Here is a 27,914-nt window from a genome sequence, read left to right as displayed (position 1 = left end):
CTTGGACCAAGATTCCACAGTGCTGTTGATCCCTGCTCACAGGACACAGTGGGACCAAAGAGACCACCCAGGTTTCAATCTGCAGATTGTGTTGCCCCTGCAACAAGTGAGGGATTCCAACTGATAGAGCAGCAGCAAGAGCAAAACTCAAGGCACGTTTGTATAAACAAAAACTCTTTTCTTCCTATAAAAACAGGCAATAAAATATACAAAATAAGTAGAATTCTCTCTTTTCAACCAACGTACATCTGCCTCACTCTTCCCTGAGGCAGTAGTGGAGCACTAGCAAGAGCCATTGCTATCACATTTTCAACACTCAGATTTGCTATGAAATAAATTAGACATATTAGTGCAAAGGGAAAAGAAGTCTGTCCTTTGGATTTTGGGGTTGTTGGGTTTTGTTTTTGCTTTACTCTGGTTCTTCATAAAAAAATTACATCTCTAAGAAATTAGCATTTACACAAAAAACCATGAAGCTATGTATTTGCCAAATATCTTAAAATAATTCTGTATACTGTACAAATATACACTGTTAAACATTTACAACCTCAGCTTCCTAGATGACTCAACCCACTGCTCTTCCAAGCAATGCAGCTACCCAACTTCCCTTTTCAAAACCTCTAAGGTACCATCTGTCAGGTATTAAATCCCTTCACAATTAGGGACAGGATGGGAAAGAGATCCTCTGATAGTAGTGGTATCAATAGATGGGAGCTCCAGCTGCGTTAAATAATTTAAAACACAGTCCTTGCTAGACAGAAATCTGGGAATAGATTTCCAGTGATGAGCCCATAGTGAAGTCAGTGAAAGAACTTTCTTCTCTTGGCAGAGCTTGATTCTGAGTTCTCTGGTGATTCCTGGGATGGTCTCCTGGACACACCACGAGAGTCTTTGTTCCACTCACTGCCACTGCTCTGAGCTCCCTCCCTGGGGGCTCTGGAAGCGCTTTTGGACACGGCTGCTCTCCGGTCACCCTCGTGCTGGCCCGAGGGAGGGGCTGGGGGCAGCACACTGCCCTGTCCTGCTGCCTGCTGGGCCCTCCTGGCACTTTCTGTTCTGCACACCCAATCCCTGGCAGCTGGGGACACGTGCAGGCCTTGCTGTGCTGCTGATCCTGGCGTGCTCTGGGCTGACCTCAAGGGCTGCTCCTTCCCTTTGCCTTCAGCTCGAGTGGCCAGGCTGGCCAGCCTGGGGTCCCGGGGCTTCTCTGGAATGGCACCAAGTGCTGCAGCCCCCGAGGGTGCAGGGACACTGCTGCTCCTCTTGGGATCTGCAGCTGGGGTCCCCAAAGGTGCAGGGGCACTGCTCCTCCTGGAATCTGCAGCTGGAGCCCCCGAGGGTGCAGGGGCACTGCTGCTCCTCTTGGGATCTGCAGATGAGGTCCCCAAAGGTGCAGGGGCACTGCTCCTCCTGGAATCTGCAGCTCCAGCCCCAACAGATGCAGGGGTACTGCTCCTCCTGGAATCTGCTGCTGGAGCCCCCACGGCTGCAGGGGCACTGACCCTCCTGGAATCTGCTGCTGCAGCCCCCACAGCTGCAGGGGCACTGACCCTCCTGGAATCTGTTGCTGCAGCCCCCACAGATGCAGGGGCACTGACACTCCTGGGAACTGCAGCTGGAGCCCCCACAGCTGCAGGGGCACTGCCCCTGTTGGAATCTGCAGCCCCTGCAGGCTGTGTGGGCCCTCGGCTTCCTTGGGGCACAGCATGGCCAGGGCCAGCAGCAACTTCCCGTGGGCTGCTCCCAGAATTTCCAGGCTCACTCCTCTTGCCACTGGAAGAAGCAGCCTGCACCACAGGAGATGTCACAGTCCCTCCTTTGGCTGGGGGTTGTCCTGGTGGCCTGAGCTTCAAAATCCTGAGAGCTTCTTTCTTGTAATTTTTTTCTGTTGTTCTAATAATGGCGCCTCTTTTCTGAGCATCCTGAATCAAGTGATTCCAGTTTTCATCTCCCTTTAAAAAAAAAAAAGAAAAACAAAAAAAACCCCTGTTACCAGCAAGAAATCAACACAAATGGACAGAGGTGTCAGAGGATGTAGAACCTCTTTAATCAAGGTACCTGACACAACTGTCATGGAAATCAATGCTATGTTCCTTCTGGAATGGAAGAATCTTATGTTTCACGTGCAAAACAGCAACAGACACTCTGGCTGCTGTAACACAGGGAAGGCACTTTGAGCCATCAGAACTTCCAAAAATGACAAAATTTCTCAATTTCTCAATGTCCAGGGGTTCCCCTCGGAGGCGCGGGGCTTTAGCGCCCCCCAGTGGCGAACTAACACAAACCCCCTCCCTCCCTCGGGAAAGCACAAACCCCAAAAACCCTGCAGGACACAAAATTCACTTTCTTGCACAGACTGAGGGCAGTCTGAGGGTGCTGCTGGGTGCCCCAGCCCAGGGGGGCTCCCAGAGCCCTCTCCATCCCCACTGCACCTACCATGAGCGTCTGCAGCCGGCCCAGGATGAAGAGGCTGAAGCGGGCTCGGGTGATGGTGACATTCAGGCGCTGGAGGCTGGCCAGGAACCTGAGTGACAAGACAAAAACTAAGCTCCTCAACTGCTTCTTCCACAAGAAGGTTTAAAGGGTTAGGAGGAAAGGACATAAAATGAAATGTCACTGAAATTCACAGCAGCAGTTCCTGCCCAGACCCCGCGGCAGCAGCCCTGCCTTACGTGAAAGGCTGAGCATAAATTGTGTTTTCTTTCTTTCACCACTGATTCCTTGCAGGGAATTCCAGTTCTTTCCAGCTCTTGTCGTTGCTGTTTCCTTTCTTAGAGTAAATCCCCTCTTAATGCCAACCACTGCTCCTTAAACGTTCCTCAAAGTACTGAGGACATCAACCTCACTTCACCTATCAAGACTTTAAGCTTCTTTTTGACTCCAACTGAAATAGATTAATAATATTTGGCACTATTAATGGGAAAACACCCTACTGAAATACTGAACACTGCACATGAATATTTTATTTTAAAGGTGACCTGCACTGGAAGCACATCAAGGCAGACTTTTGCTTTGTCATGCTTCAAGAAGGGAGAGTTTATCCTTGCAGAAATCTGGTTTTGCACTAGGAAAATTGCCTGGTTTGATTTTCAGATAACAATCCACAGAACTGAAACCTAAATAAATGCTGAATGTATCCTCAGAAGTTGATTTCTGTTAGCATTCATTTACCAGGACTCAAAAAAAAGTTTGTGAGACTAATACCAACTATTTCTTCTCTAATGAAAAATCTTCCACACAGCTTATTCTTTACTACCAAAATCCACAATTCAAAAGTCCAACCTAATTTGAGCAGGTTCACTGTCAATGCCTGACTCTGTGGTCACTGAGACCTCATCTGCAGCAAATTCACAACCCTGCAGTGAAGACTGCAAAAACCACAGAGTCACCTCCAAAAATTTGGACAGTGCAGGAAATAAGAGAAGCAGAAGCAGAGTGGATCCAGCAGCACAGACAGAGTTCTCTAGGACTTGAGAAATGAAAAAGGGGAGACCTTGAAAGTCTACTAAATATTCCTGACAGCTTTTACAACTGAAAGACAAGAAGGTTATTTTCCCAGGAAGGAGGGAGGGAAAAAAATCCATTGTTATTCCTTGGAGTTTTCTTCTCCCAGTTACTTTCAGAGTAAATTTAATGCTGGACTAGCAACCCTGGAGAGCAAAATCCTTCACTCAGGCTACAAGATCATAGTAAGGGTGTGACAAAAATCCCATCACACCTTGCCAAGGGCACCTGACCCTGAAACAGAGATGTCCAAGCCAACAGCAGGTACAGCTGCTAAGGCACTGCACTGGCATAGCTTGAATATATAAACCTTTATATATTAATGTATGAACACAGGAAGCTGGAAAGTTCCTGCTGAAAGAGCAGACAGAGGTTAAATCTCATGTCAGCAAAAAGAACTGGCAGGTTCCAGCTGCCTCCCATTCCCAAACTCAATCAATCAGATTAAGAAGTCTTCAAAAGGCATTATTGTTGTTTACCATAAGATTTGGATTCCTTCTCTTCCCAAAGTGGATCAGCACAATTAAAAGTCATTTTTCTTGCAGAGAATGAGCATCAGAGAAATATAAGCAGCTTAGTGAAACTTGTGTGTAGAAAGAAAGATTTTTGTTTATGTGACCAGATTTTTCCTAGTTTAACTTAGAAGGCAGTGAACCCTAAGAAGGCATATTTCATATTTTCACTACCATTTTTTAAACTAAAATGATCCACAAGTTACAGAAATCAGCAACTGCTCTAAGTGCTCTGGGGGTAAACAGCACATTCAGATTAGTTCCTTTTGTTTCAGACAGAAAAACCCATAAAATGAAGAAATCTGCAATCCTGAGTTAAGACTTGCTGCTAATCTGCCCCTATAGTAGAAGACAAGCACACTCATCTACAAATCTCAGATCCAAGTCTGCTACACCACATTCCAAGTGACATATAAACTAATTAACAAGAATTTTACAGACATGAGCAGGAGAATGGGTTTCACTTTGAGAACAGCATGCAGGAAGTTACAAGGTGCACCAAAAGCCCCAAGAACAATAACTGCTGCAGTAATAATGCAAAGAGCCAAGATCCCAAGGCCAACCCTGCCAAATCCAGGCAGTGGCAGGAGAAGGGAGCTGTGCAAAGGGATCAGCACATAAAGCAGAGCACAGCACCAGCATTTTCCTCTTGCTCAGACATCTCAGATCAGCAATTCCTGCTCTGAGACATCCTTTATTCACTGCCTGGCAGAAGTGACTTGTTCTCTGTCACTTTCTAACCAGTCCTATTAAAAACACGAATTTCTCTGCAGTGTCCCTGGGAATGGGAGTGGCAATCCCTGCAGGCACATACCCAATGGATCCCTTGGTGCTGTTTGCCTGCAGGTGTGGCAGAGCAGAGCCCTCGGAGCTGTTTGCCCTCACACAGGACACGATGATGCAATCCTTCTCCCGGCCCTGGAACGCATCCACCGTGTCCACCTCTCCTGGGCTGGGGAGAAACACAGTCAGCAGCTTGCTCATCCTCACTTGGGGTTTTCAGCAACACAGTAATTCAAACAGCCTTCATGCTTATGTGTGAAATCACCCAGGGTAAGTTTCCCATTCAGTACATGAGCCTAAAGCTGCATTCATTTTTCTGAGATCAGCATCATTACTGAAAATCTGTTTGGGTCCACACAGCACGGAATTTTAAGTTCTTTTATTCAGAACTATAATCAAAGCATGTGGGTAATAACTAAGAATGGCACACAGAGATCACACCAGTTTTAAGCAAAAAGGTTACACATCCCCTTTAAAGGCACAACCAAGCACAAATTTTAGCAGTACAGAAAGAAGTTGGAGACTTTTACCATTATTTAAGAGGATAAACAAAGGATTGATATGCAAGAGCCAAGGCCTGTTTGAAAGCTCGTGGTTTCTTTACCTGTTATTCTTAAACACACTGTCCAGCTGTTCCTGGATTTTCTTTTTCTGTGCACTGTAAGGGGTAATTATTCCAATGCGACGAAGGCCCAGATCCTTCCTCTTTTCCTTAATTGTTCTAATTAACTCCATCACCAGCTTCACTTCCCGAGGATTGCTGTAAGAGCTGCACAGGACAAAAAGGAAACATTACAGGAACACCTCTGAGAGATCTTTCTAATTCAATGCTTTGGGGAATTTTGGTTTTTGAACTTTTGCAGCTTTTTTCACACAGAGGATCAAAGAACTTGGCAAGCAGACCCTGAGGAGGGTGTGCTAAGCCTGGGCAGTGCAGGCAGTGAAAAGCTGCACTTCCACATTCCCTCAGCACCTCCAGCTGTGCTCTCCTTACAGAACTGGCAAGGGGAGGGCTGAGCCTGCCACCTCCTGGCATCTCCTCAGTGTGCACCTGGCAAAGGGAAGTCACTGATAAAATCAGGATTCAAACTCTTACTGAAGTTAACAGACACTGCAGGCATTTCCTGGCATCTAACAGTGAATCAAACCAGGATTAAAACCAGTTTCAGATTTAAGAAAATCTGTTTTTTTGTGAAATTAAATCTTATCAGCTGGAAAATGCAGTTCTAGCTACTTGATGCATATTGGAACAACAAAGGAGAGAACACAGCTCTTCTGTGGACAATTAATTCTCAGAAAATCTAAACTGTGGCTGAATTAGAATTTTACTTACTCATTGTCTCGCTCCTCACGACCATCAGCTACATCAAAAATCAGGTAGGGCTGGAATGGCCATTCTGAAGAACATCTGTTCTCCTCTATTGCCCTGGAAATAATATTTTTATCACAAGGTAACCATACAATTAAGAAATTCTAAGAACTTATACTCCATTTATTTACATCATGGTTATCAAACACAAGCAGCTCTCCCAGAAGAGAGGAGCTGGCCCTGAAGTATCCCCAAAGGAAGTTTAGATTGGATATAAGGAAATTTTTTTCACAGAAAAGGACTGTAAAGCATTGGAACAGACTGTCCAGGAAGTGAGAATCACTATTCCTGCAAGTGTTCAAAAATCACATGGATTTGGCAGTGAGGACATGATTTAATGGTGGAAATTGTTGACTCATGAGCCCGATGGCACTGAAAGTCTTTTCCAACTTCAACCATTTTATGACTGTAACTTTCAGTTCTTCTCCTGCCCAGAATCCTTAACTTTTCCTGCCACCCAAATAGAATGAGGCCTAAAATGAACTCTCAGCACTCTGTATGCACAATTTTAAGGGATCTTACCTCACCCATGATGGACCCAGAGATGGACTGCACACTTCACCATCTTTCCCCATCCCACAACCTCAAGAATTTTTCGACTCACAAGAACACCGTGACATGAACAAATTGCTTTGAAATACCCTCAGCTGAGGAAGGAGAACAGAGAGCTACTCACTTGGCAGTTTTTAGAGTCCTGCCATAGACATAGTTGGATGGGAAGAGGCAGATGTCTGGGTGCATCCTGTACTGCACTGTCAGCTGCACCACGGGCAGGCTGTGCAGCACATTCCTCTGCACTTGCTCCTCCAGGTGCTTCTGCAGTCGGGCCATCAGAGACTGGTCATAGCCATACTGCTGAGCTTTCTGCCACAGGGAGAACAGGAAATTTCATTTGGCATCTCATTCCCCCACCAGTCCAAGTGTTTTGGTGAATTTGAAAGTCAATTTGGTGTTTTAAACTTCTAAATCGCTGACAAAATGACAACTGCTCGTGCTTCAGTTTTGTATGTGTGTTGTCTTATTTCACCTACACAAATCTGAATTTTTGTGTCTAGTCTTTAACAAAACAGCTTCTCGTGACTCACAACACAGTAGAATGTTAAGAATATCAGCCATAATGAAAAGCAAGACTTTCCAGGTGAGATCTTGTTAAGTAAACACACAAAATCTAAAGAAGCCACCCTGGTTTTCTTCCTTTCTTTACCAGGTGTTTAATAAAGCCCTCACTGCTGGAGACAAGATGTGCTCCTATATATTTCTCCTTAAACACCTGTAGGGTCAGGAAGTCTCCAAATAAATAAGAAATCTTCATCCTCCTTAAGGAACAGGGTAGTGACTGAAGCTCCCAAAATGACAAAACAGATCCTGCCACAACACAACATCCCTCACAAACCAAGTGCCCAACTTAAAGTTTGTATTGCCCCATTGAAATCTTTTCCCCTCTTTTTAAATATTTCCTATAGATACTGTTCTTTAACCATATCCATTCTATGGCAAGAAAAAAGCAAAGAGCTTGAACACTTACTACTGATTTGACAGTAGGAGGGAGCTGCTTGGGATCTCCAACCAGGATGAGTTTATTACAGCGATGGATCAGTGGGATCAGGGTTTCCACCTCACAGGACTGCCCTGCCTTTGGGACATGCAAACAGGACAAAAGTAGAAGTTGTAAGCAAAGCAGGGAAGTACATTAAATTTCTTGTAACACAGCCAGAATAACTCAAATGCTTTAAGTCTTCTAAAAAAAAATTAAAAAGAGGAAAAAGGAATTTTCTCTAGTAAAAAAACTACAAATACTTATTTTACTATTATATACGCAAAGAGATAAATAGATATATCCAAATAGATAAAAATACAACCAAACCATCTGGAAACCTCTAAAGCAAAAACCATGGCTGAAGTGTGGCTCTACATAAAAGCTGTCTGCCGTTACAGCACCAAACAAGTCAGGAAAAAAAAAAAAAAAAAAATTAAAAGTTATTCTTTCTCCTCGTTGTTCTCAGCAAAGACCCCAAGGTGGATTGGCAGGGGCTGCAGCTGCCACCCTGCACTGACCTCATCCACGATGACACAGCTGAAGGGGTCCAGGCCCTGGCGGGAGAAGGCCGATTCCAGCAGGCTCCCGCCGCTGGTGCTGAGCGTGCAGCAGATGATGTCAGACTCCAGGATGATGTCTGCCTGCACCTTCTGCGAGTGCACACGAGCCTTCAAAGCACAACAGGACACCCTGGTGAAAATTCAGCCTCAACTGCAACAGTCAATGCTCCTGGTTGGGCTTTTTCCCAGTATGCAGCCAGAGCACACCCAGATTTTACAGCTTACTCAGCTCATGGCCTTGATTCATTTACCCACTACTTTATAAATGCTCCCAGCTACACCAAAACCAAATTTCACCACAATTAAAGGACACAAGGTACAAAAATACATCAGCTGAATTTATTAAAGATAAATTCTCCTACCTCCTTTAGCTGAGAAGCGAGTTGTTGTCTCTCCTTTGCAAGTTTGCCAATTTCATCATTTAACATTTGACTCTAGATAGGGGGAAAAATTAAACAGGAACCACCTTTAGCACCACCCATTTCCCATATACCTTTTCCCCCCTTATTAATAATACCATAATTAATTTCCTAAACATGCAGACTTCCTCAGACAGTCTTTTAGTATCAAATGTGTCTCAAGAAGCCAATCAGTTTCTTGGAAAGCTGTCCCTATATTTAGCATTGCAACACACAGTATCAAGTCTTACATATTTGTGCATGGTTTATCACCAGAAATCTCTAATTTGGCATAAATGCCAAATTCTTAGACAAAAAAAAAATGGAAAACTTCAAGTGCAACACATACTCCAAAATCTCACATCATGAGGTATTTTCAGTGAAACAAAAACAAAGCTTTGAATATATAATCAATTTAAACCTTTAAGATTTATAAATATGGTTACATTAAAATCTAACTAATGACAGAACCAAGTGGAAGCTACTGAATGATAGAGCAACAAGTGGCATGATCAACCAGTGGGAAATACTGGCATAAATAAAGAAAAATTCCCTCTCATGGTGCTACCAACTTTTCCATTAGTTGAAAAAGCAGATGAAGAGATAATGCCACCAAAAACCAGAGTTATTTTTGTGTTATGAACACAAAATCAAAAAGAGGATTAAAACTTGTCTTGCTACCTCTCTCTTCTCACATCTGTGCATGGCACGCTCTCGAGAGAGCAGGTCCAGCTTCTGGTCCAGAGCTTCTTTCTTCTTCTGAATGTCCTGGTCACAGTCACCTGGCTTTCTTTCTGTAACAAACCAAAGGAGGAACAGAAAAGCTGTTACAGTAACTACAAATTGGGCAAATGCATTTTTTGCTGTGTTTTCCCATTTTCTATTCAAGTTTTATCTTGTACAATGATGACAATGGGAATTGCTTCCAACTGTAGTTCTCAAATGCTGCATTGCTTCTAAAATTATGGCTTTAACATGTGTGCAATGTAGTTTATTAAACAAAAGGGTCACTTTGCTTATTTTTTCCCTTTTCCTTAGATTCTGGCTCATACATAAACTGCCACTTTTCCACTAGGACCGACAAAAACCAATGTTTTATGAAATACTATTTTAGAAAAATCTTCCTTATCACAATACACATAATCTCATGTGGAAAACATCACCCAGCTCTTAGAGGAGAATGAAGAAAAGTCTGATTTCCATGTTACTCACTCATTCTGTGCTCAACTTGCTTATCCAGGCTGAATCCCCTCACTTCATTGTTGATTGATTTTTCAGGACCAAGTCGCACTAATTTGATATCACCACAATTTCCTGTTCACAAAATCAGAGTCAAAATGCTCTTAAATTACTCCAACTGTCTCTATGCTTTGCTATGACAATTTAAAAAAATATAAAACATCATGGATATCAAACAAGGCTTTTCTAATCACCTGGAGTTTTCAACACTTGACTTGTATTTAAATGCAGCTACAAAAAAATTCAGTAATTCTAAACCCTATTAAAGATGTTGCCCACACTTCAGTTGTGTCTAACATTAAGAATGTTATTTTGAATTAATGAAAGTTCCTCTTATTCTCAGGTTTATCTAAAACTTCCAGAATTCCTAACTTGGACAATGCTGAGTCCCATCAAGTAAAGCAATTGGTAAGTCAATATCAAAATAACATTTGGTTACAATGCAGATGTTTTTCCCCTTGCCACAAACTAGATGTCTTTAACAGAATTCATTTACTTTGTGTTAGTCACAAACTGGGAGGAGGAAAAATGAGAAGATTAGACAGATCAAAATTTTCACCAGTCTGTTTCCCACGACCCAAAAAGTCCAATTTTATTCAAAATAAAGGCAAGGGACTTGTGTTCAAATCCCCAAAGAGTACTTAAAAACTGATGAACTTAAACTAACAGCATGAGGAAAGGGTCCATGTCTATACAAAACAAAGTGTAACTTATTAAAAAACCCTCACAATCCACCTTTCAGAAAAGCACATTAAAGTTAACAATGCAAGTACAGTGCATGATCAACTGCTTCAGTTCCTCCTCCAGGTTTTGCCCATTTAACATGAAAACAATTTAAAACCAAACCATACCCAAAGGCTCCTGTTTGTTTTGGCATTTTTCCTTAAATGAAATGATGATTTTTTTCATGAGTTCATCAACAGCAGCATTTGATGGTGCACACACTAGAAAACGGTTTGGCTTAATCTTGGAATTCTTTTTCCGAGCTGTTTTCTCATTCCTAGTGTTCTGTAGAATAATGAACAACAAACAAGCTCTTTAGATTGCTTTCACTTGAGATTGAGCAGCCAGACTGGACATTCATCTGAACCCAATCCCAGCACATGACTGTGGTCACTCACTTCTCTCAAAACACGGGACAGGAGTCCCACAATAGTTTTTGATTTCCCTGTCCCAGGAGGTCCATGGATAAGGCAGATCTTGGGCAGTCCTGGGTGCTGCTTTACCATGGCATAAGCTGTCTCAATGGCTCTCTTCTGATCTTCATTGTATTCATTCATATATGAAACCTGAAGGAATAGAGCAAAAAAATAACAAATTCATGTTGATCACACCTTCCACATCAATTTTCTATTCTTTCAGAATGTCCTCACCTCTCTAGCTAGAGCTCAAAAGCTGGAAGGGCAGGGAAGCTTTTGATTCTAGGTTTGCTCTAGACACACACCCAACCCTCACTTGAAGTAGGTTTTGTTCACTCCCCACACCTTTATTTCACAACACCTTTTCCATCCTGTTTCATTTCCTGAAAATTCCCCGGTAAGGGAAAAGAAAACTGAAAGCAGTTGGAAGCTCACTGTAACAACAGGGCACAAACACCTGAGCAAGTTCAGACTCATCTCCTCCACCCCAGCAGCCAGCTCTGAGGAGAGCAGTGGCTCAGTGCTTTTGAAACATGGCTATTTTCTCTTACTCATCTCAAAAACCAAACCTGCAGAAGTCATGAGGCCCAAAAGCTTTTTCTGTTAACCCTGGCACTCCCAGCTGCACAACTTACAGCACTTCCTGAGGCAACAGGCAGATCTCTGGGACAGAAGTCATTGTAACTTGGATTTATGATGGGTCTAACCAGGGGGCTCCTGCTCAGCAGCAGGAGACCTTTGAATTTTCTGTGTGTGGTCACCAAGGAGCCAACCACCACACACTTCACTTGCTTATGGATGAAAAATGACAAATTGCCTTGGGTTTGCACAGTAAGATGACAGGCAGTCTGCTGCTCCTTTTGTCCTGTTAATGAAGAATAGAAAAACAAGTTGTTAATTCAAAAACTATCCAAATCATTAACTGAAAAATATTCCAGTAAGTTAATTAATTCACCAGAACAAGATGCTGTCCTCTGCTAGGGAATCAACAATGAATTCTTGCAAAATCCCAATACTTCCCCATCCCACCAAAATAAAAAAAAGACCAAACAAAAAACTCTGTACAACCACTCAGATCCCTGCTTTAATAAGGCAGGTTCTGGGTACTTGGAAATCCTGGTAACTCACAGTTTCAATTCCCAAAGACACTGCCAATTTTAGATTGAGAGATCACAGAAGTTCATGGCACTTCCTATCTCCTGGCAACACCATCCTAAAGATGCATGCAGAGCATTTACTCATCAGTAGTTTCTGTTTCTACATGAAGTTCTAGAAAAATGATGGACAGCAAGGCTGCAGCATCAGTTCCTGATTTTTACAAAGATTCTAGCATAGACCAGACCTGCTACAGAGGAAAAATAATTCCATTTCCTCTGAGGCCAGTGGTACATTAAAATTACCAACAGCTGTCGGATCTCAGGATCTCAGTCCTGAGGTGCCGGGCCACCGAGACCACCCTTGGGGGGCTCGGGACTCCTGGAATGTTGCCAGAAGTGTCTGGTGGCTGCACTTTGACCCTACACAGGAGGAGGATAGGAGGACTTCACCGGGGTGAATGGTGAAGGGATTAGTTAATTAGAGGGTGAGACACAGGGTTTAGGATTTATGTACAGGGGGGTTTAGAGAAGTAAGATGGAGGAATTGGGGTGTGTCCTGTCCTTCTTCTTCTTCTTCTCCTCCATCTTCTTTGGCCATGGTGGCACCTTTGGATTGGTTATTACTGAGAGTGCACCGAGTAATAAGAATAATTGGTATTGGGGAAAAATGATAAATATTGTACACGTAACAATGGGTATAAAGATAGGTGGCTGCCCCGGAGGGCAGACAGTGTGCTCATGGCTGGCTGCTGAGCAGATCTCTGTTCGGCTGAAAGAAAATCTTTTAGATAAACAATTAATAAACATAAAAACCGAAAGAAGAACTGAAGCCTCTTCTCGTCCTTCGATACGCGGGCTGCCCCAAGGCCACCTCGGGCCTTTTCAGGCCCCTCAAACAGCCGAGATAACCCGACAAACAGCCAGCTATCAAGAAGCATTTTATGGCACCAAGGACCCCATTTTTATTTCTAGCCCTGCTACTCACCATTTGCACAGCCAGATGCACGAGCAAAACGTGTCACAAAGCCAACATGATTCACTGTGTGGTACTCCAGCCCACTTTCTTCCCCAAAAGTGTCCTTCTGCTTGTGCACCTTCAAAAGGATTAAGTCATCCTCCTTTGGATGGAGCTGCCTTGCCAAATCACTCTCTCGTAGATGAGCTGTCCAAAAGACAAATGAAAATCACAAAGTTGAAAAGAAAATGGTTACGTTTTCTACATGACTGCAGAAGAACTGTTAACTTTTTAAAGCTGTTAAAGGCTATAGGAAAAGATTAGTGTGGAAATTTTAACTCCATCCTGCACTCTGAAGCCTGAGCACAGCACTGTATAAAAACAGAGCAAGTCAAGGACAACTTTATCAAAACAAGCTGAAAAAAAATCCTGGATGAGAGAGATGGAAGGCACAAACTGCCTGTAAAATACATGGTTCTCTTACATTCATGCTATAGAATAGCAAAGTTGAAATCCTTTCTATATTTAAAGCAAACACAAAAAACTCTGCCTCAAACTGCCAGCTCATTATAATGCATCATCTACTTGAAAATCAGATTTAAAAAAAAACCCTCACCTGTAAAATGTGCTGTATTCATGTCAGCAGAAAAGTTCTCTAAGTAGAAGTAATAACCTTTCTCTCTTACTTTCTGGTTTTCTACCCATTCTTGTGCCAGCTACATGTTGAAAAGGAAACAACAATACTTTGAAGGGTTTAGTGTATCAGAAGAAAAGCTTACCATGACTCAAAGGGCAAATAAATGAAATAAAACTATAAGACTGTCAATTAAATATATCAAGAGTCTTACTCATTTCTTTTCTTTCACATAAGCATACCCATTACATATAAATACACAGGGCAAACAAAAGTTCTTCCTTGCCACTCACCCATTTCATGTACTTCCTTCAACTCCTTCACAATTACTCTGAGTCTTCCCTGACTGCATTTTCACTTTAAAATATCAGCATTAAACTGGCATTGGCTTTATTTTCTACCTTATTTCTACAGAAGAAGTGATGCAATGACTGAACTTGAAAGCATTCAGACATTAATTGAAGGAACACTGTTTTGTTGCTATTAAGCTATAAACCAATAAAAAAATACTTCCTGGACTAACCTTCCCTCTCATGTAAGTTCTCAACAGAAACCAAAACCAGATTTTCATCCTCTGCCATTGAAACACCTCAGTTTCTTAAAGACTTCTGTTTTGAGTTTTATACACTATAGAGAGAGGAACCACATTCTTTGCCACTCCTTTTATTGTGGACGTGCACCAGGAAAAAAGAAACACTTCACTGATTTGAGTAACTCTGGTCATCCCCAATCTTAAACATAGCTTTTTGGATTATCTACCCCAAATTGTTCCTCTATTCTGATCTCTAGCTGAATGTTTTCAAAGGTAAATAGAGGACATAAACCAGGTTTTAATCTCTTGGTAAAATTTATCAGTGTTGATGAAACCAAACCAAAAAGCAGAAAGCTACTTACTGTTTCAAAGGCATTGAGCATCATCAAGGGAAAAAATGTGTCAAAATACTCATTGTAGCCCTGAAAATGGGGAGGAACAGCAGCTACTATGGTCTGCAGAAGATGATTTGGAGTTCCAAAGTAGCTGAAGTTTTCAAACATTTCATAAGTCCACTTTAGGACTTGGTTAACAAAAATGCTGTAATCGCGCTGCTGGCCAAGAAAAGAGGAGGAGGTTTCTCGGCCAGGCCCTCTGGAAATATTTGAAGCATTGTCATAGCGTTTATTTTGTGACTGGAGAACATTGCTGGAGCTAAGGGGTTTGAAAGTTGGAGATTTGCAGGTTGGATTTCCTGCTGGTGCAGGTTTGGGATACATTGGTGGCCTGAGCACCGGCGGTTTGGCCGCGCTCACTTTGCTTTTAGAAGGTGGGGGAAACTTTGTGCCATCTTCCAGATCTTTGCTGAAGGCTGCGTTCCGTGAAGAACTTGCTGAGCTGAAAATTTTGGCAGTGGAAGGTTTTTTTGTTTTAGGTGGTGGGAGAGAAGGCTTGGCAAACACGTGGTCTGCCCCTGGGCTGGTGGCTGGGTGTTTACTGCAGTACTCCCCAGGTTTCTCCACCTGTTCCATACACTCTTTATCCTTACACTTCACAGCAGCTGAGACTTCATTCTGCTGAAGGCTTTCATCAACATCCATTTCCTCTGGGCTCTTACTACCCATGGCAGCATCTTGAACACTTTCCTCCTGAGAACATAACTCCATATCCACAGGATCTAACTGAGTTAAAAACAGATTATCATCACCTTCATCACTGCTTTCATCTGATTTACACCCATTTTGCTTTGATGTTTTCATCTCACACTCAGGCAGGACAGTGCAACCTTTTCCTGAAGACTCATCTTTATCACCTTCAAGTGCAGTGGAAGAGAGACTTGAATCCATAGGGACAGGAGGAACCACAACACTGCTACCCTCCCATTTGCTGTTCCAGTCTGAAGAACGAGGCATTTTAGAGGAATTTGCCACCTCCTCCACACAGAGGCTCTCAAATTTTCTCTCACTGGCAGAAGAACAAGCAGCCTCCTCTTTTTTTTTCTCCCTTTGGTGTTCAAATTCTTTAATAGCTCCCAGTTCAAAACTTTGAGCCTTTTGTACCACAGGTTTCACACACATTTTGGTAACTTTGTTTCTACTCTCCCAACTTCCCGCAGATTTTTTCACGCTTCTTCTGGACTTTAGATACTGGCGGTCTTGGCAGGCCAGCAGTTTTTTATTCCCTTTCACAGACAAACGCTGAGCCTCGATCTGTTTGGTTCTCTTTTTCTGCGTGACTCCAATCCTGCCCGCGGCTTTGCCGTGGCTGCGCAGCAGGGCCAGGCTCTCCAGGGAGGGCTGTGACAAATCGAACGCCTTGCGGGGCCCCTTCTTCAGGCCAAGCTTTTCTGCAGTTGAGGCTGGAGCAGGGCTCTGCCGGACCTTCCTTGGAGGAACCACAGCAGGCATCGACCTGCCAGCCTGACAACGTTCTGTTGTGCTTTGCAGTGGGGGTTTATTTTTGGCTGCTTTAACAACGGGAGGTTTTTTAGGACTTCTCTGAACAGCTGGTGCTGATTTACATTTTGCTGTGGGCTTCTGTGGGCTTGTGCTCTTTTTCTTAAGGGCCAGCTTTGAAGCTAATGAGATGGGAGATGTAGATGCTGTGGGTTCAGGCCCTTTTGAGTCCAGGGTGAAGCCTTTAGCAGTATCTTTGTCTGCACATTTCTCCAGTTGACCTTTTGCCTCTTCCTTGCCAACCGATTCTTCCAAGATTGAGTTAATCACTTCTTTGGTATCACCAGCTCCTTTCTGATAAGAAGCATCTTCTGTCTGCTTTTCTATTGAGCTTGCTGCCTCTTCCATGGCCTCATCACTAAAGTAAGGCAGATCATAGCCCCAGTCATTTAAGTTATCATTCTGGCAGTCATCTGAATTACCTGTCTCAGGTGCTGGTGAAACATCATCTTGTTTGTACTCCTGAGTTGCCTCCACAGCATATGCTTGAGTGTCTTGCCAAGCTGAAAAAACCTCATCTTCTGTTTCAAATTCAAAATACTGAGACTCACAGTCATCCAGTAACAGGGGAGAGCCTGGAGACTTTGATTCTCTTTTAGTGTCACTATCAGAAATGCTGCTGGAAGTTGAAGATGGCTCTGCACACACATTTTCATTCTTGGTTTTTGATTCCTCCTTCTCAGCCACACTTTTTTCTTCATCAGAAGAGTCTGAGATTACAATGACTTGATTGCTAGGGTGATCACCACCACTGGGACACTTGGTACTTTGGCCCTCATTGGAAGATCTTACAGAACCTTTCACTTTCCTTTTAATATCAGACACATTTTGGTACACTGAGCTTTCCTGGTTGGATGCAACGGGAAAATTAAGACTTTTGGCATAAGCAGCTAAAGATAATTTACTGAGTTCTCTATCAACCTGGGAGTCTGATGAATCATCATCTTCAGAAACCGTCTTCACAAAATTCTCCTCTTTCTTCCCCACTGAACTGGTTTCCCTCCTGAAATATTCTGAAAACTCAAACAACCTGTCACTTGATTCTTGCTTCACCGACAGTGGCCTGATCACATCCCTCTTGTTTTCAGAGCTAAATGGAAAATAACCACATGCTGAAATTTTATCCCTACAAGAGGTCTCCGAAAATTGATTTTTGCAGTCATATTTATCCAAATCATTTAAATTAGGCTGCTCCTGGTTTGAAGTTTGCACGTTAGTGCTCCTCTTAAAGAAAGACAGCAACGATGGACCTGATTTTTCTTCTGTTGATACTTTTTTCAGTGAGGTGTTGTTATGCCCTAAAAGCAAACTACTGTCATCTTCCTTCCCTTGCACACCAGCTTCATTTCTAGAGGAGTTAGAGGAATCCAGTGATGGTTCCTTGGACACTTGTTTAGTGGGGACCAGTCTGGACTGGAACCCACTGTTTGCACTTGTCTCTTGCATACTTTTGCAACTCCTTGAAGATGGAGAGTCAAGATGAGTCTGAGCAGACAGATATGGTGTTTTGGATTCTGCTCTGTGTTTCACTTCTAACTCTCTGCCTCTCCTGAAATCTGAATGCTCAGTATTTGAACTGAAGCACTGATCGTCCGTATTGCACTTCCCTGCCACAAGGTCAGAGCTCCTATTTTCCTGAGCTTTCCCACATACTTTTGTTGCCAAAGAGTTCTGGGGGAAGACAAACTCCTGATCTGTCAAGTCATTAGGCTCTTTTTTAATATTCATCAAGAGGCCTTCTGTGGATGTGCAAGATGTTGAGCTTCTACATGCATCTCTACATTCCTCCTCCCAGGCATTCTTTCTCCTATACAAAGGGTTCTCTTGACAATCTCTGCCTTCCTTTGACATGACAAACGGTGAACAAAGGTCTCTCCTCTCATGTCCACTCATCTTGTATCCATCATCACACACATTCCTCTCCTGCTTTGTAGAGACACTCGGCAAAGCTGTTGAGCTTGACTTGCTCCCTCCAGCCAAAGAGCTGCTCAGTGCTTTGCCCTTTATACTTCTTATCACTTGCTTTAAGCACATTTGCAGCTCCTGGGTTTCCTGGCTGCTCAGCTGCCAGCCCACAGCTCGATTTCCCCGCAGGAGGAGGTTCAGTTTGTCCAGGTAGTGCTTGCAGAGGGCGTGCTGGCCGAGCTGGTAGCCCTCCTTGAGCAGGCTGCGGATGAGCTGCACGCAGGCGTGCTGCACCGAGCTGGGCGCCTGCAAGGAGCCCGCGGCCGAGCCCTTGGCAAACAGCCCCGGGGCCTTCTCGCTGCAGCGAGTGAAGGCTCTGCTGGGCAGCGTGGCACACCTCACCACCGCCTCCACCCACTCCTGGGAGCTGATCCACAGCAAGTGCAGGCACTTCTTGCTCCTGTGCAGCTCAACAATGGACACCAAGATGAGGAGGAAGAACTCGGAGATTTTGTCGCACTCCTGGAATCGTTCGATGAGGATGTCTTTGATTTCGGAGCAGAGGTAGTGGATGACCTCTACTATATAGGCTACACCCAAGTCCTTGAGATCCATGAGGGACTGAACAAAAGGGATGAACCAGAGGAATGTGCTGTGATGGACACGTATGTCTCTGCCTATGTCAGACTGAAGCATGTTAGCCAGGGTCTGCATATCTTCATACATGTAGGGGCAGTACTCGGGGCAAATGGCAGCCTTCCAGCCAGTGTCCTGAAAAATACATCCACCACACAACAGCCTCAGAGATAAGCACAGTTTAATATGGCAGCTTTCTTGTAGCCAAGCTTTTTTGTTACTTCCTTTCACATATTTGTTCACTAAACAGTAACAGTTCTTATATCGCAATGCAAGTCATTAAAAAAAATGCAAAAAATAAAGATCACAAAGATCTAATTTCCTAAACCATTACCTATGAAATTGGTGTGAAGTAGTAGTTCCTTTAAAAATCATTGTGAACTATTTAAAGACACTGTCATGATGACACAATTTACCCTCAGATAACCAAAAACACATGGAAAGCCTTTAAAAGACACTTCATAAATGCAATACACTGACATCAAGAGATGACCACACTTAGAAATGTTTATTCTTGACAACATCATTAAGTGACCCCAGTTCAAAGAAAAGGAATATAAAATACTGGTTTAATACCTTTTGAGGCTTTTCTGTGTTATAATTATATACAATCTGACTGCAGGACATCATGTCATCACCATAGTCTGATTGTGGTTCAGCTTTTGTCCTGAAAAGAAACACAGATTACTAGAGACACACACTATTAAAACCCTGAGAAACTCAGGACAGATGTTGCTTTTCAGATACCAAGTGCAGAGCTTGTTTTATCCAGGTTGTAAGAGCTGGGAGAAGTGACTGTCTCAGGAAAAAGCTTTCTATTGAGTCATGGATTTGTCTATGTAGAACAAATGCCCAGAATGCCATCTACTGAAAATTCAGGAATTCTCACAAATTTAACAAACCTTGAACATGACAATTTTCATTAACCTTCAGTGCAAGTTTGTAGCAGCACTAAATAAGCACAGAACAGTTAAGAGTTTTCCCAATTCAGGAAAAAAAAATCCTAACAATTTTAACAGACACACCAGAGTTACCAAAGAGAAGTGAGTATTTACTTTTTTGAAGGAGCATCACAATTTTAGGGGACCTACTTCAACTTTTCTTGCTTGAAGTTGGAAAGATGCTATTTCTTTAATTGCCATCTCCCTCCCCCAACACAAATTACAGCAGCACAGACAAGAACTGACCTCATAAAACTACTGCGAATATTTTTGATTTCGTTGTTGTAGCTGACACTGTTGATTATGGTTTGAAAGGCTTGGACAGGATCAATCAGCTGACCCCAAACTTTAGACCCCAGCTGATCCAAAATAACCATGAAACAGTGTAGGGCAGGCCAGAAGGGGTCAGTGGAATCATCTGAAACACAACAGGAACAGTGGAGAGGGTTTAAAAGCAAGTCCTGGACATTCTTAGGCTAAACAGAAATTGAAAGAGCTGGTTCTCATTGATTTTTCTAAAATATCAATAGAAAAGTATTCTAGGAAGTTGCAACTGTACTTTTTACTGGAAAAACAATTGAAAAGTCAAGCTCTCTCATTTGTACAGAGAGAGAGGAGCAATTTGTATTGCTCCTTATGCAGTCTTAAATCAACAGGAGCCTGGATGCCCATTATTAATATTAAATAATACTGATATTTCCCCACTCTATTGAAACTGATTCTTTCACGCTGGTTTTTGCAGAAGTGTGCTAAGAAGTGGCACAACTCATGTAAGAAAATATCATATTCTCAAGAAACATCATTTTTATAAAAATCTGCTCATTTAAGAGGCAATCCCAGACTAAGCCAGATTTAGCAAAAGCACCACCATCCCCTCTCCACTCCAGATTAGGATGTCATCTTTCAGTATTTGTCAGTATTTCCCAAATATTGGACCTTTCAAAAGATAAACAGGCCTCAGGTAAAATTACCTCTCATTACACTACTAACAACTTAACAAGGAACTTGCTAAAGATGAAAAATGAGCTATGAACTGTCTTAATCTAAGTATCAAAACGAGTTACCAGCTGCTTCTTTCTCCATAGTGTGAAGTATAGACTGCATGAAATCATTTTGTTTGTCTGGGCCCAGTAACAAAGAGTCCATAGCTTGTTCTTCCAGCACTGACAGCAACATGCAAATTCCTAGAGAAGAAAAAACAGAAGCAACCTGTCTATATATTTGAAAAAAATATGAATTTGTACTGACAAATTTTCAAGCTCTGACTTGAAAGAACTGCTTACAAATGGGAGACTACACAAACTCATTTCTGATCACAAACACTCACCCAGCCAATAGTTCTTGTAGTTGGCTGTGTCATACAAATGAGCTGGCAGAAGGATGAGTTTACCCTTTTCAAACATTGAAGAGCTGTAAATATCTGGGTTCTCAAAAAGCCCCAACTCAATAACTTTGAACAAACAAGTCAGCACTTCCTCTAAGTCATAGTAATCATCCCTGTCAACCTTTCCCAAATTCCTTGCTGTTAGGATGGCCCATCGACGAATCTAAGGATTGAAACAAATAGTTTTATATTAATAAAAAAAAACAAATTCTGTAAGAGGAAGCACTGCTGTTACAAATGGGACAAAGGCATAGAATAATTAAAAATAAGTATTCAAAATAATCTTAAAAACAGGCTTGCTATATCTACAAGATGTTGGTGACAAGGAAGCTAAAATTCAGGGTAATACCTATGAAGAAAATTCCTTGGGATTTATGTGCAACAGTTGGTTTGTACTAATTTTATGTTATTTACGTGTAACTAACCAAGATATTCTACTGTAACAGAGGTCAGGTTTTATTTACAGATAAATGCACCACACATTTTCTAAAATCATGCAAGACAGTATTCCATCCCTTCAGTATTAACATGTGCACATAACCAGGATTTAGCAGAACAGAAAAAGGAACTCACCACCTCATTTGGGTGGACCAAAAAGAGATAAATTCCTGGATATTTCTCAAAGACCTGAAAGGAGTCTTGACTTAGTTCCATTCTGCAGAGCACTTCTACACACAGCTCACCTAAAAGAGTAAGATAGTTATAGTAAGCACTAATTTACAGTCTCACAAAAAAAAAGTGTATTTAGTATCAAAATAAATTATACATTATTTCTCTGGTTTAAGCATATTCATTTTCACCTCCTGCAGTGGAACACCACCACTCCCTTGCACAGGGATATGATCAGATACATACTGACTTTCTCATGCAGCAGCAGGTAGGGGTATTTCAGTATTTCCAGCAGGGGCACTCGCAGGTTGTTCTCAAAATTTGGGCCCACATAACCAGACAGAGGTGTCTCCCCATGCTCATCAACCAGAAACAGCTCATCTTCTCCTGCTTCCTCATTCATGGATTTCTCCATGTGGGCAATGAGACGGGAGGTTTCCAAATCCCACAGGTCCTGTTCAGTGGGGCAAAACAACAACCAAAGTGTACTCGTGAAAAAAGTGATTAAAGGACATTTATTATCACATGCAGATAATTAATTACATGTTCAAAAATTGAAATCTCATTTTGAAAAGTTTCTCTCTATGCATGGTCCAAACCAGTAAAGTTTTGAAATGGAATTCAACTAGGCAAAGCACAAACCTTCAAACCAGATGCAATGTTAAATATTCATATTCATTTCAATACTTATTTTAGGCACAAAACTTTGTTCCACTGGCCAATACACATGAAGACACAACACAGGAAAAGATAATCTTTAGGAAGATAGGACAAGCACTAATAAAATTTTGCCTTCTTACAGATTTTGCAATTTGTGGAAGGAAAAGAATAAATAATTATATAAATAATGCAATGAGACTGACTGATTTGCTGGAGATTTGTAGGGATTCACCCACTTAACTTACTCATCTTAAGCAACTGCTCCAAACCTCAATTAGACACCAAATTTATTCACTGCAGTAAATGGACACAAAAAGGAACTTGCAGTGGGTGCAGACACTTCTCTAATTCCCAGTCTATGGAACTTCAGGCACATGGAATTGCACTCCAGAGCAATCTGGCTGACCAATCTAAAGAGCAACCTTTTAGACTATGATAATTAGCTAAAAACACACACTTTACATACACAGAAGGGAAATAAGCTAATAATATAATAAATGTTATAAAATCTTTCCTAAAATATAAAGTTGTATATTGCTAAGGGAGGACTACAAAAGAGGTTTAAATTGTTTTGATTAATTTCAGTCTTGCAAGGTCTGATCTCTGAAATTCACACATAAGAGAAAACTACTAAGTGAAATGAACTGAAGTGAAAGAGAAGTGAAAGCAAACAAAAACAGGAAGAAACCAACAAGCGAAGAGAAACCAGCAGAAAAGAGAAAACACATTAAAGAAATGAGCTGTTAGTCTGGCAGATGTTCTTTGTTTCAGATGACAAACCATCTACAGCATGAAAGAAGTCCAAGCTATGGTGTCTAGTCAGCAACTTAAAACTACTGGTTTAGCTCTTGCTAATTTGAATATATGCAAAAGAGGATCCCAGTTTTACAATCAGCAGTTTGTAAAACTCCATATGAAAAAAATGAGACAGTTAAAAAGCAACACAAAAACCCAGCAACACAACCAACTCCCAAAACCCAGTAACACACAACTCCTCCCCTTACACTGAGGCTTCTTAATTAATCTCTTAATTAATTACCTCATGCAATCTTGGACATTCTTCCCTTGCTTTGTGGTATTCAACCACACACTCCAGGCAGTAACAGAGGTCATCATTGGAGCCTTCAAAATCTTCCTGGGACAGCCTCTGAGCAGCATAGTGCCTCAGGAACTCGGTGGTGTCAGCACCACTCTGTGTGCACCATCGGCATGTGCTCATTCTAGGGGGGCAAAAAAAAGGCAGCAATTAAAGCCCAAAGCCTTCAGGTGGCAGCCAGGACAATTTTAAAGCGTGGGGAGCGTCAGGATTTCAGTTACTCGTTAGCAGTTTCCATGCAGGTGTTCTTACAACATCCAGGTGCATGCAATGAAACCCATTAGAGCAATTAAAGGGACATCGCACCAGAAATGCCTGTGGAAGGAACAGCACACGGTAAAAGTAAAGCACTGTAGTCAAATGTGCAAACCAGGAAAAAAAAAAGGTGAAAACTCATTTTATATTTAAAAAAAAAACTCCTTACCTGCACATTGCATGATAACCAGAACTACAATGCAAAGCTCTCTATATTATTTTACTGGTGTGTCTGGAATCTAGGTCTAGAGTTTAATTAGCTTCTTTCCTTAATCTCCTACTAAAATTTATAGGTCAACAAATCCCTGTTGTCACAAGCAAAGGGTATTTAAGCAGAACTTTCCTGTCTTTGTTATTTTTACAGACAGAGTGCTAAAATTCTCACCACAGATGGTTTTCCTCTAAAAACAAAAATCCTTCACTAAGCAGCAATGGAGTCACCTCAGATCCTGCTAGCCTGAAGAATTCCACAGAGCACTGGAACCACAGAATGGTTTGGGTTGGAAAGGACCTCAAGGATCATTTCATTCCATGGGGAGGGACACTTTCCACTGTCCCAGGCTGCTCCAAGCACCATCCAAACTTTGGGCACTTCCAGGGATCCAGGGGCAACCACAGCTTCTCTGGGCACCCTGTGCCAAGGGCTCAGCACCCTCACAGGGAAAAAACTTTCTCCTAATACTCAATCTAACCCTGCCCTCTGTCAGTTTGAATCACTCCCCCTTGTCCTACCACTACAGCTCCTGATGAAGAGTCCTTCCCAGTTTCCTTTTAAGCCCCTTCAGATAATGGAAGGCTGCAAAAGCATGAACTCTTGGAACTATACAAAAAGAAAGGTGGTAACTACTTCTTCTATTCAGCATAAAAAAAGCAGATAAAGCCAAGCCATAAGTTTCCTCATACATACACATACAGTGGGAAAACCCAACAATTGTGGCATTTACCTTTGAAAAAGGCAGCTATTTGCTGTGCAGGTGTGCCAGCTCACATGGTGGGAAGGAGAACAGCGCTGCCCTGCAGCCAGGCAAGGGGCTGAGCCCTTCAGCCATACATGTCCTGAGTGCAGAGGGCAGAGCCGTATCCTCAGCAATCCACCCCCTGGTGACCAAGTCCCGGTGGTGTTTCAAAGATCTAGAGCAAAACAGAAATCAAACCACTGAATCACAGCATCAGTCCGGCTGGAAAAGGCCTCTGAGATCACCGAATCCAACCTGTGACCAAACACCACCTTGTGTCACCCAGAGCAGGGCACTGAGTGCCACATCCAGCTGAACCTCCAGGGATGGGGACCCCACGACCGCCCTGGGCAGCCCATTCCAATACTCAAATATTTAAGAACTCTTTCAGTGAAGGAATTCCTCCTGATGCCCAGCCTGGCACTGCCTGAGGCTCTGTCCACTCCTACTGAGAGAAGAGGCCAACCCTCACCTAATATAACCTTTTTCCAGGTGGTAATGACTCCACAACCAAAGGTTGTAAAGTAGGTAAATATTTTATTCAGCGCTAGACACAGGGGGAGAACATCTTCCCAAATCCTCTATTTACTCACCAAAAAAATAATGCATATTCTACAAAGCCTATACATATTCAGTAGCTCTCCCCGCCCATTTTCCACATGGTATGGAAATTAGCAGCGAGTGCACAGTTTATCCTTTTTATTGAGTCGGTGGTCTTTAAATGAGTCTGGGGGCCTGACAAGATGAAGGCTCAAAGTCTTCATAGTTGTTAAACTTTCGAACTCAGGTGTTTTGGCATCGAATTTTCTGGCAAGCTCAGCAGTTTTTATCAGGGGCTTCTCTTATTTGCAAGCTCAGCAGAATTTTATAGGTACCAGGTATCCTTCGGAGGGTCCCCTATCTCTGTCCCGTACGAGCAGAGTAACGAATACCATATGTTCACACACATATTGCCTAAACTATCCTAAATTCTTTATTAACCCTTAAATCCCTTGTTTCAATAGATCAGCAGAAATCAGTTCAGCTCACACTCAAGAACTGCTGTGGTATTTAGGTCAACACTTGCATTGATGCATTTCACGAAGCGCTAACTAAGTACGAGTTGCAAGAGAATCCCTTCTGCCATTCAAATGCGGATGTTTGCCTGGCTTTTCACTCGTAAAAAGCGTCAATATTTACCTATGCCCGTTAAGCGAGGGAATCGCTGCACGGAGGGTGGGCGGGCACACGAACGAACCTGCAGGCACACGAACAAACCTGCGAGCAGCGCCGTGCCCTGACGGCTGCGGAGCCTCGGTACCCGCACACCGAAATCTCTTTCGGTTTCGCACTGGAGCCGCCTCAGCCACCCCGGTACCGGTGCTGGCCCCATCACAACCCCAATCCCAACCCCGGCAGCGCCCCCCTCGTCCCGGCCGCCCTGCCCGGTGCCCTCCGTCCCTTCCCGCCAAGCGGGACCCGGCCCGCCCTGAGGCGGCGTGAGGGACCGACACAAAAGCGCGTCCCGGCAGGAGCGCAGGCTCCGCGGCGGCGGCGCGGCACCAGCTCCAAGGCGGTGCGGGGCGAGCGGACGGTCCCTGCTGTGCTCATGGCTCGCTCCGCTCACCTCACGCCGCTCCCTTCGGTCCGCCCGGCCCGGCCCGGCCCGGCCCTCCCGGAGCCGCCGCTGCCGCCCTGAGGCCGCGGCGCTGCCCGCGCTTCCGGACACGGCCGGATGTGGGCGCTCGCTGCCTCCCGCGGGAGGAGCCTTAAAGGGACAGCGCGGCCCCGGAGGCGGCGGGCGGGGAAACTGAGGCACGGGGGTGGGTTGGGTTATAGCCCGGGCACCGCCTCGGGGTTGGGCTTGAGTGCGGTTACAGCCTCGGGAATGGACGGGGATGGGCCTGAGCGGGGTTACAGCGTTAGGGACGGACGGGGATGGGCCTGAGCCCCGTTACAGCCTCAGGAATGGACGGTGCCGGGCCTGAGCCCCGTTACAGCCTCAGGAATGGACAATGCTGGGTCTGAGCCCCGTTACAGCCTCAGGGACGGACGGTGCTGGGTCTGACCCGTGTTACAACCCAGGCACCGCCTCAGGTGATGGCCGAAAAGACTGGTTGGAAATAAAACACCATAAACTGCTGTTTACAGAGCAGGTATTTGTTTATTGCAGTGCTGGAGTTGAGGGGGATTTTCTCCACCTCACTCACTCACCCTTGTTGAGTGCTGTGGTTTATTTGTACAGTAAGTATTCCTTGATGTTGCTATGTCATTAAATTAGCTCAGCATGTATGTGATGATGTTATATAATGTTATCTCATGGTTATAAATAGTTTTTCTGTAGTGCCTTGCACCTCCCCAATTTAGGTGTTCTTGGGGGTTTTCTTCGATGAAGGCTCAAGGTCTTCCTCTCATCTGAACTTTTTAACTTTGTCTTCAGACCATGTGCAGTTATGGTGTTCCTTGGTCTTTCTGGATCTAACTGATCTAAATTCTTCATTTTGTGGCTAATTTGAATTATATTTGCCAATTTCTTGTTTGTACATCCTCCTGCTTCCCAGTATAGCTACACTTGTCTGTTTCTGAGATTATTCACCTGGCAAGTTTCTGTTTATTTAAGCTTTAAGTAACCAGCTAACCATAGACTGGCTATTGCACTGTACAAAAAGTTATGATTCAGTTTATATAGATATAGAAAGTTATGATTCAGGTTGTATAAATATACAGAGTTATGATTCAGGTTATATTGGTGTCCTTAACCTCAAGCTACATAAGCATCTTGTAACTTTGACCCAAGTTATATCAGCATCACCTTTCTCCACCTCCTTGGTTAAGATCTTACAGGAGGGAGGGGTGAAAAAAGCAAATCCCTGTTTGATCTTCAGCTGCTTCTTCAGCTTTGAAGTGCTGCAAACACAGCCTTGGAGCTCATCTGTCTCTGTCTTTGATAATGCCACACAGCTGAAGAGTTTTGTGCTGTAACACCACTCAGGTCACAAAGATGCCAGAGAAACACTTGAAACAACATATCTGCTTGAAGCACCTGAGTTTTTAGGGTGCTTTTACACTTGAAGGATCTGTCATGCTCTTATTTATAATGCAGTCTGATACACAAAGCTTTGTCAATGTTATTTTCTTCATCATTCTGTGGAGCCTCTTTGGGTTTTTTTTAAACCTCTGCAGATTTTGCTCTTTTTACAGTAACACTGAAATATCCCCGTGAAAGAACTGCCTCCCCATGCCTGCAATCCCACGGGCCAGGGAAGAGGATGGTAAAGGGAAAAGCTCCTTCTTTGTGCCTTTCAGCACCTGGGAAATAATCAACAAGCAATGATTTGC

The 27,914-nt window shown here is 43.2% G+C and overlaps 1 protein-coding gene across 3 annotated transcripts; it reads right to left on the bottom strand.

Moving 5' to 3' along the window:
- Positions 1 to 50: 50 nt before the first annotated feature.
- Positions 51 to 26,302, bottom strand: SETX (senataxin). Of its 3 annotated transcripts, none has more exons than XM_064727863.1 (27): positions 26,203 to 26,302; positions 24,585 to 24,771; positions 23,607 to 23,700; positions 23,329 to 23,509; positions 21,876 to 22,083; positions 21,594 to 21,703; positions 20,964 to 21,183; positions 20,701 to 20,820; positions 19,883 to 20,054; positions 19,272 to 19,362; positions 14,622 to 18,830; positions 13,710 to 13,809; positions 13,124 to 13,300; positions 11,677 to 11,906; positions 11,024 to 11,191; positions 10,754 to 10,910; positions 9,876 to 9,977; positions 9,345 to 9,457; positions 8,628 to 8,699; positions 8,224 to 8,373; positions 7,694 to 7,801; positions 6,845 to 7,032; positions 6,133 to 6,225; positions 5,404 to 5,568; positions 4,831 to 4,968; positions 2,437 to 2,524; positions 51 to 1,952 (listed from the first exon to the last, which is right to left on the bottom strand). In XM_064727863.1, exons 3-27 carry the CDS (start codon positions 23,621 to 23,623, stop codon positions 801 to 803), a joined length of 8,529 nt encoding a protein of 2,842 aa, XP_064583933.1. In that variant the 5' UTR covers positions 23,624 to 23,700; positions 24,585 to 24,771; positions 26,203 to 26,302; the 3' UTR covers positions 51 to 800. The 3 variants fall into 3 exon arrangements, with proteins under 3 accessions (XP_064583933.1, XP_064583934.1, XP_064583936.1); XM_064727864.1 differs by lacking the exon at positions 26,203 to 26,302 and adding an exon at positions 25,776 to 25,871; XM_064727866.1 differs by lacking the exon at positions 23,607 to 23,700.
- Between the last annotated feature and the right edge of the window lie 1,612 nt (positions 26,303 to 27,914).

This window comes from Zonotrichia leucophrys, chromosome 17, assembly GCF_028769735.1.
Source record: "Zonotrichia leucophrys gambelii isolate GWCS_2022_RI chromosome 17, RI_Zleu_2.0, whole genome shotgun sequence".
In the NCBI taxonomy this organism is placed as follows: Eukaryota; Metazoa; Chordata; class Aves; order Passeriformes; family Passerellidae; genus Zonotrichia; species Zonotrichia leucophrys.
Note: the sequence above shows the minus strand (reverse complement) of the source record. Positions and strands in the feature narration are given on the sequence as shown.

What these genes read in the sequence shown, in the direction of transcription:
- SETX (XM_064727863.1), bottom strand. An exon ending in CTCCTACTGTCAAATCAGTA is followed by an intron (nt 7,033 to 7,693) that starts GTAAGTGTTCAA and finishes TCCCTGTGGCAG; the next exon opens with AAAGCTCAGCAGTATGGCTA. An exon ending in AGGACTCTAAAAACTGCCAA is followed by an intron (nt 6,226 to 6,844) that starts GTGAGTAGCTCT and finishes TATTATTTCCAG; the next exon opens with GGCAATAGAGGAGAACAGAT.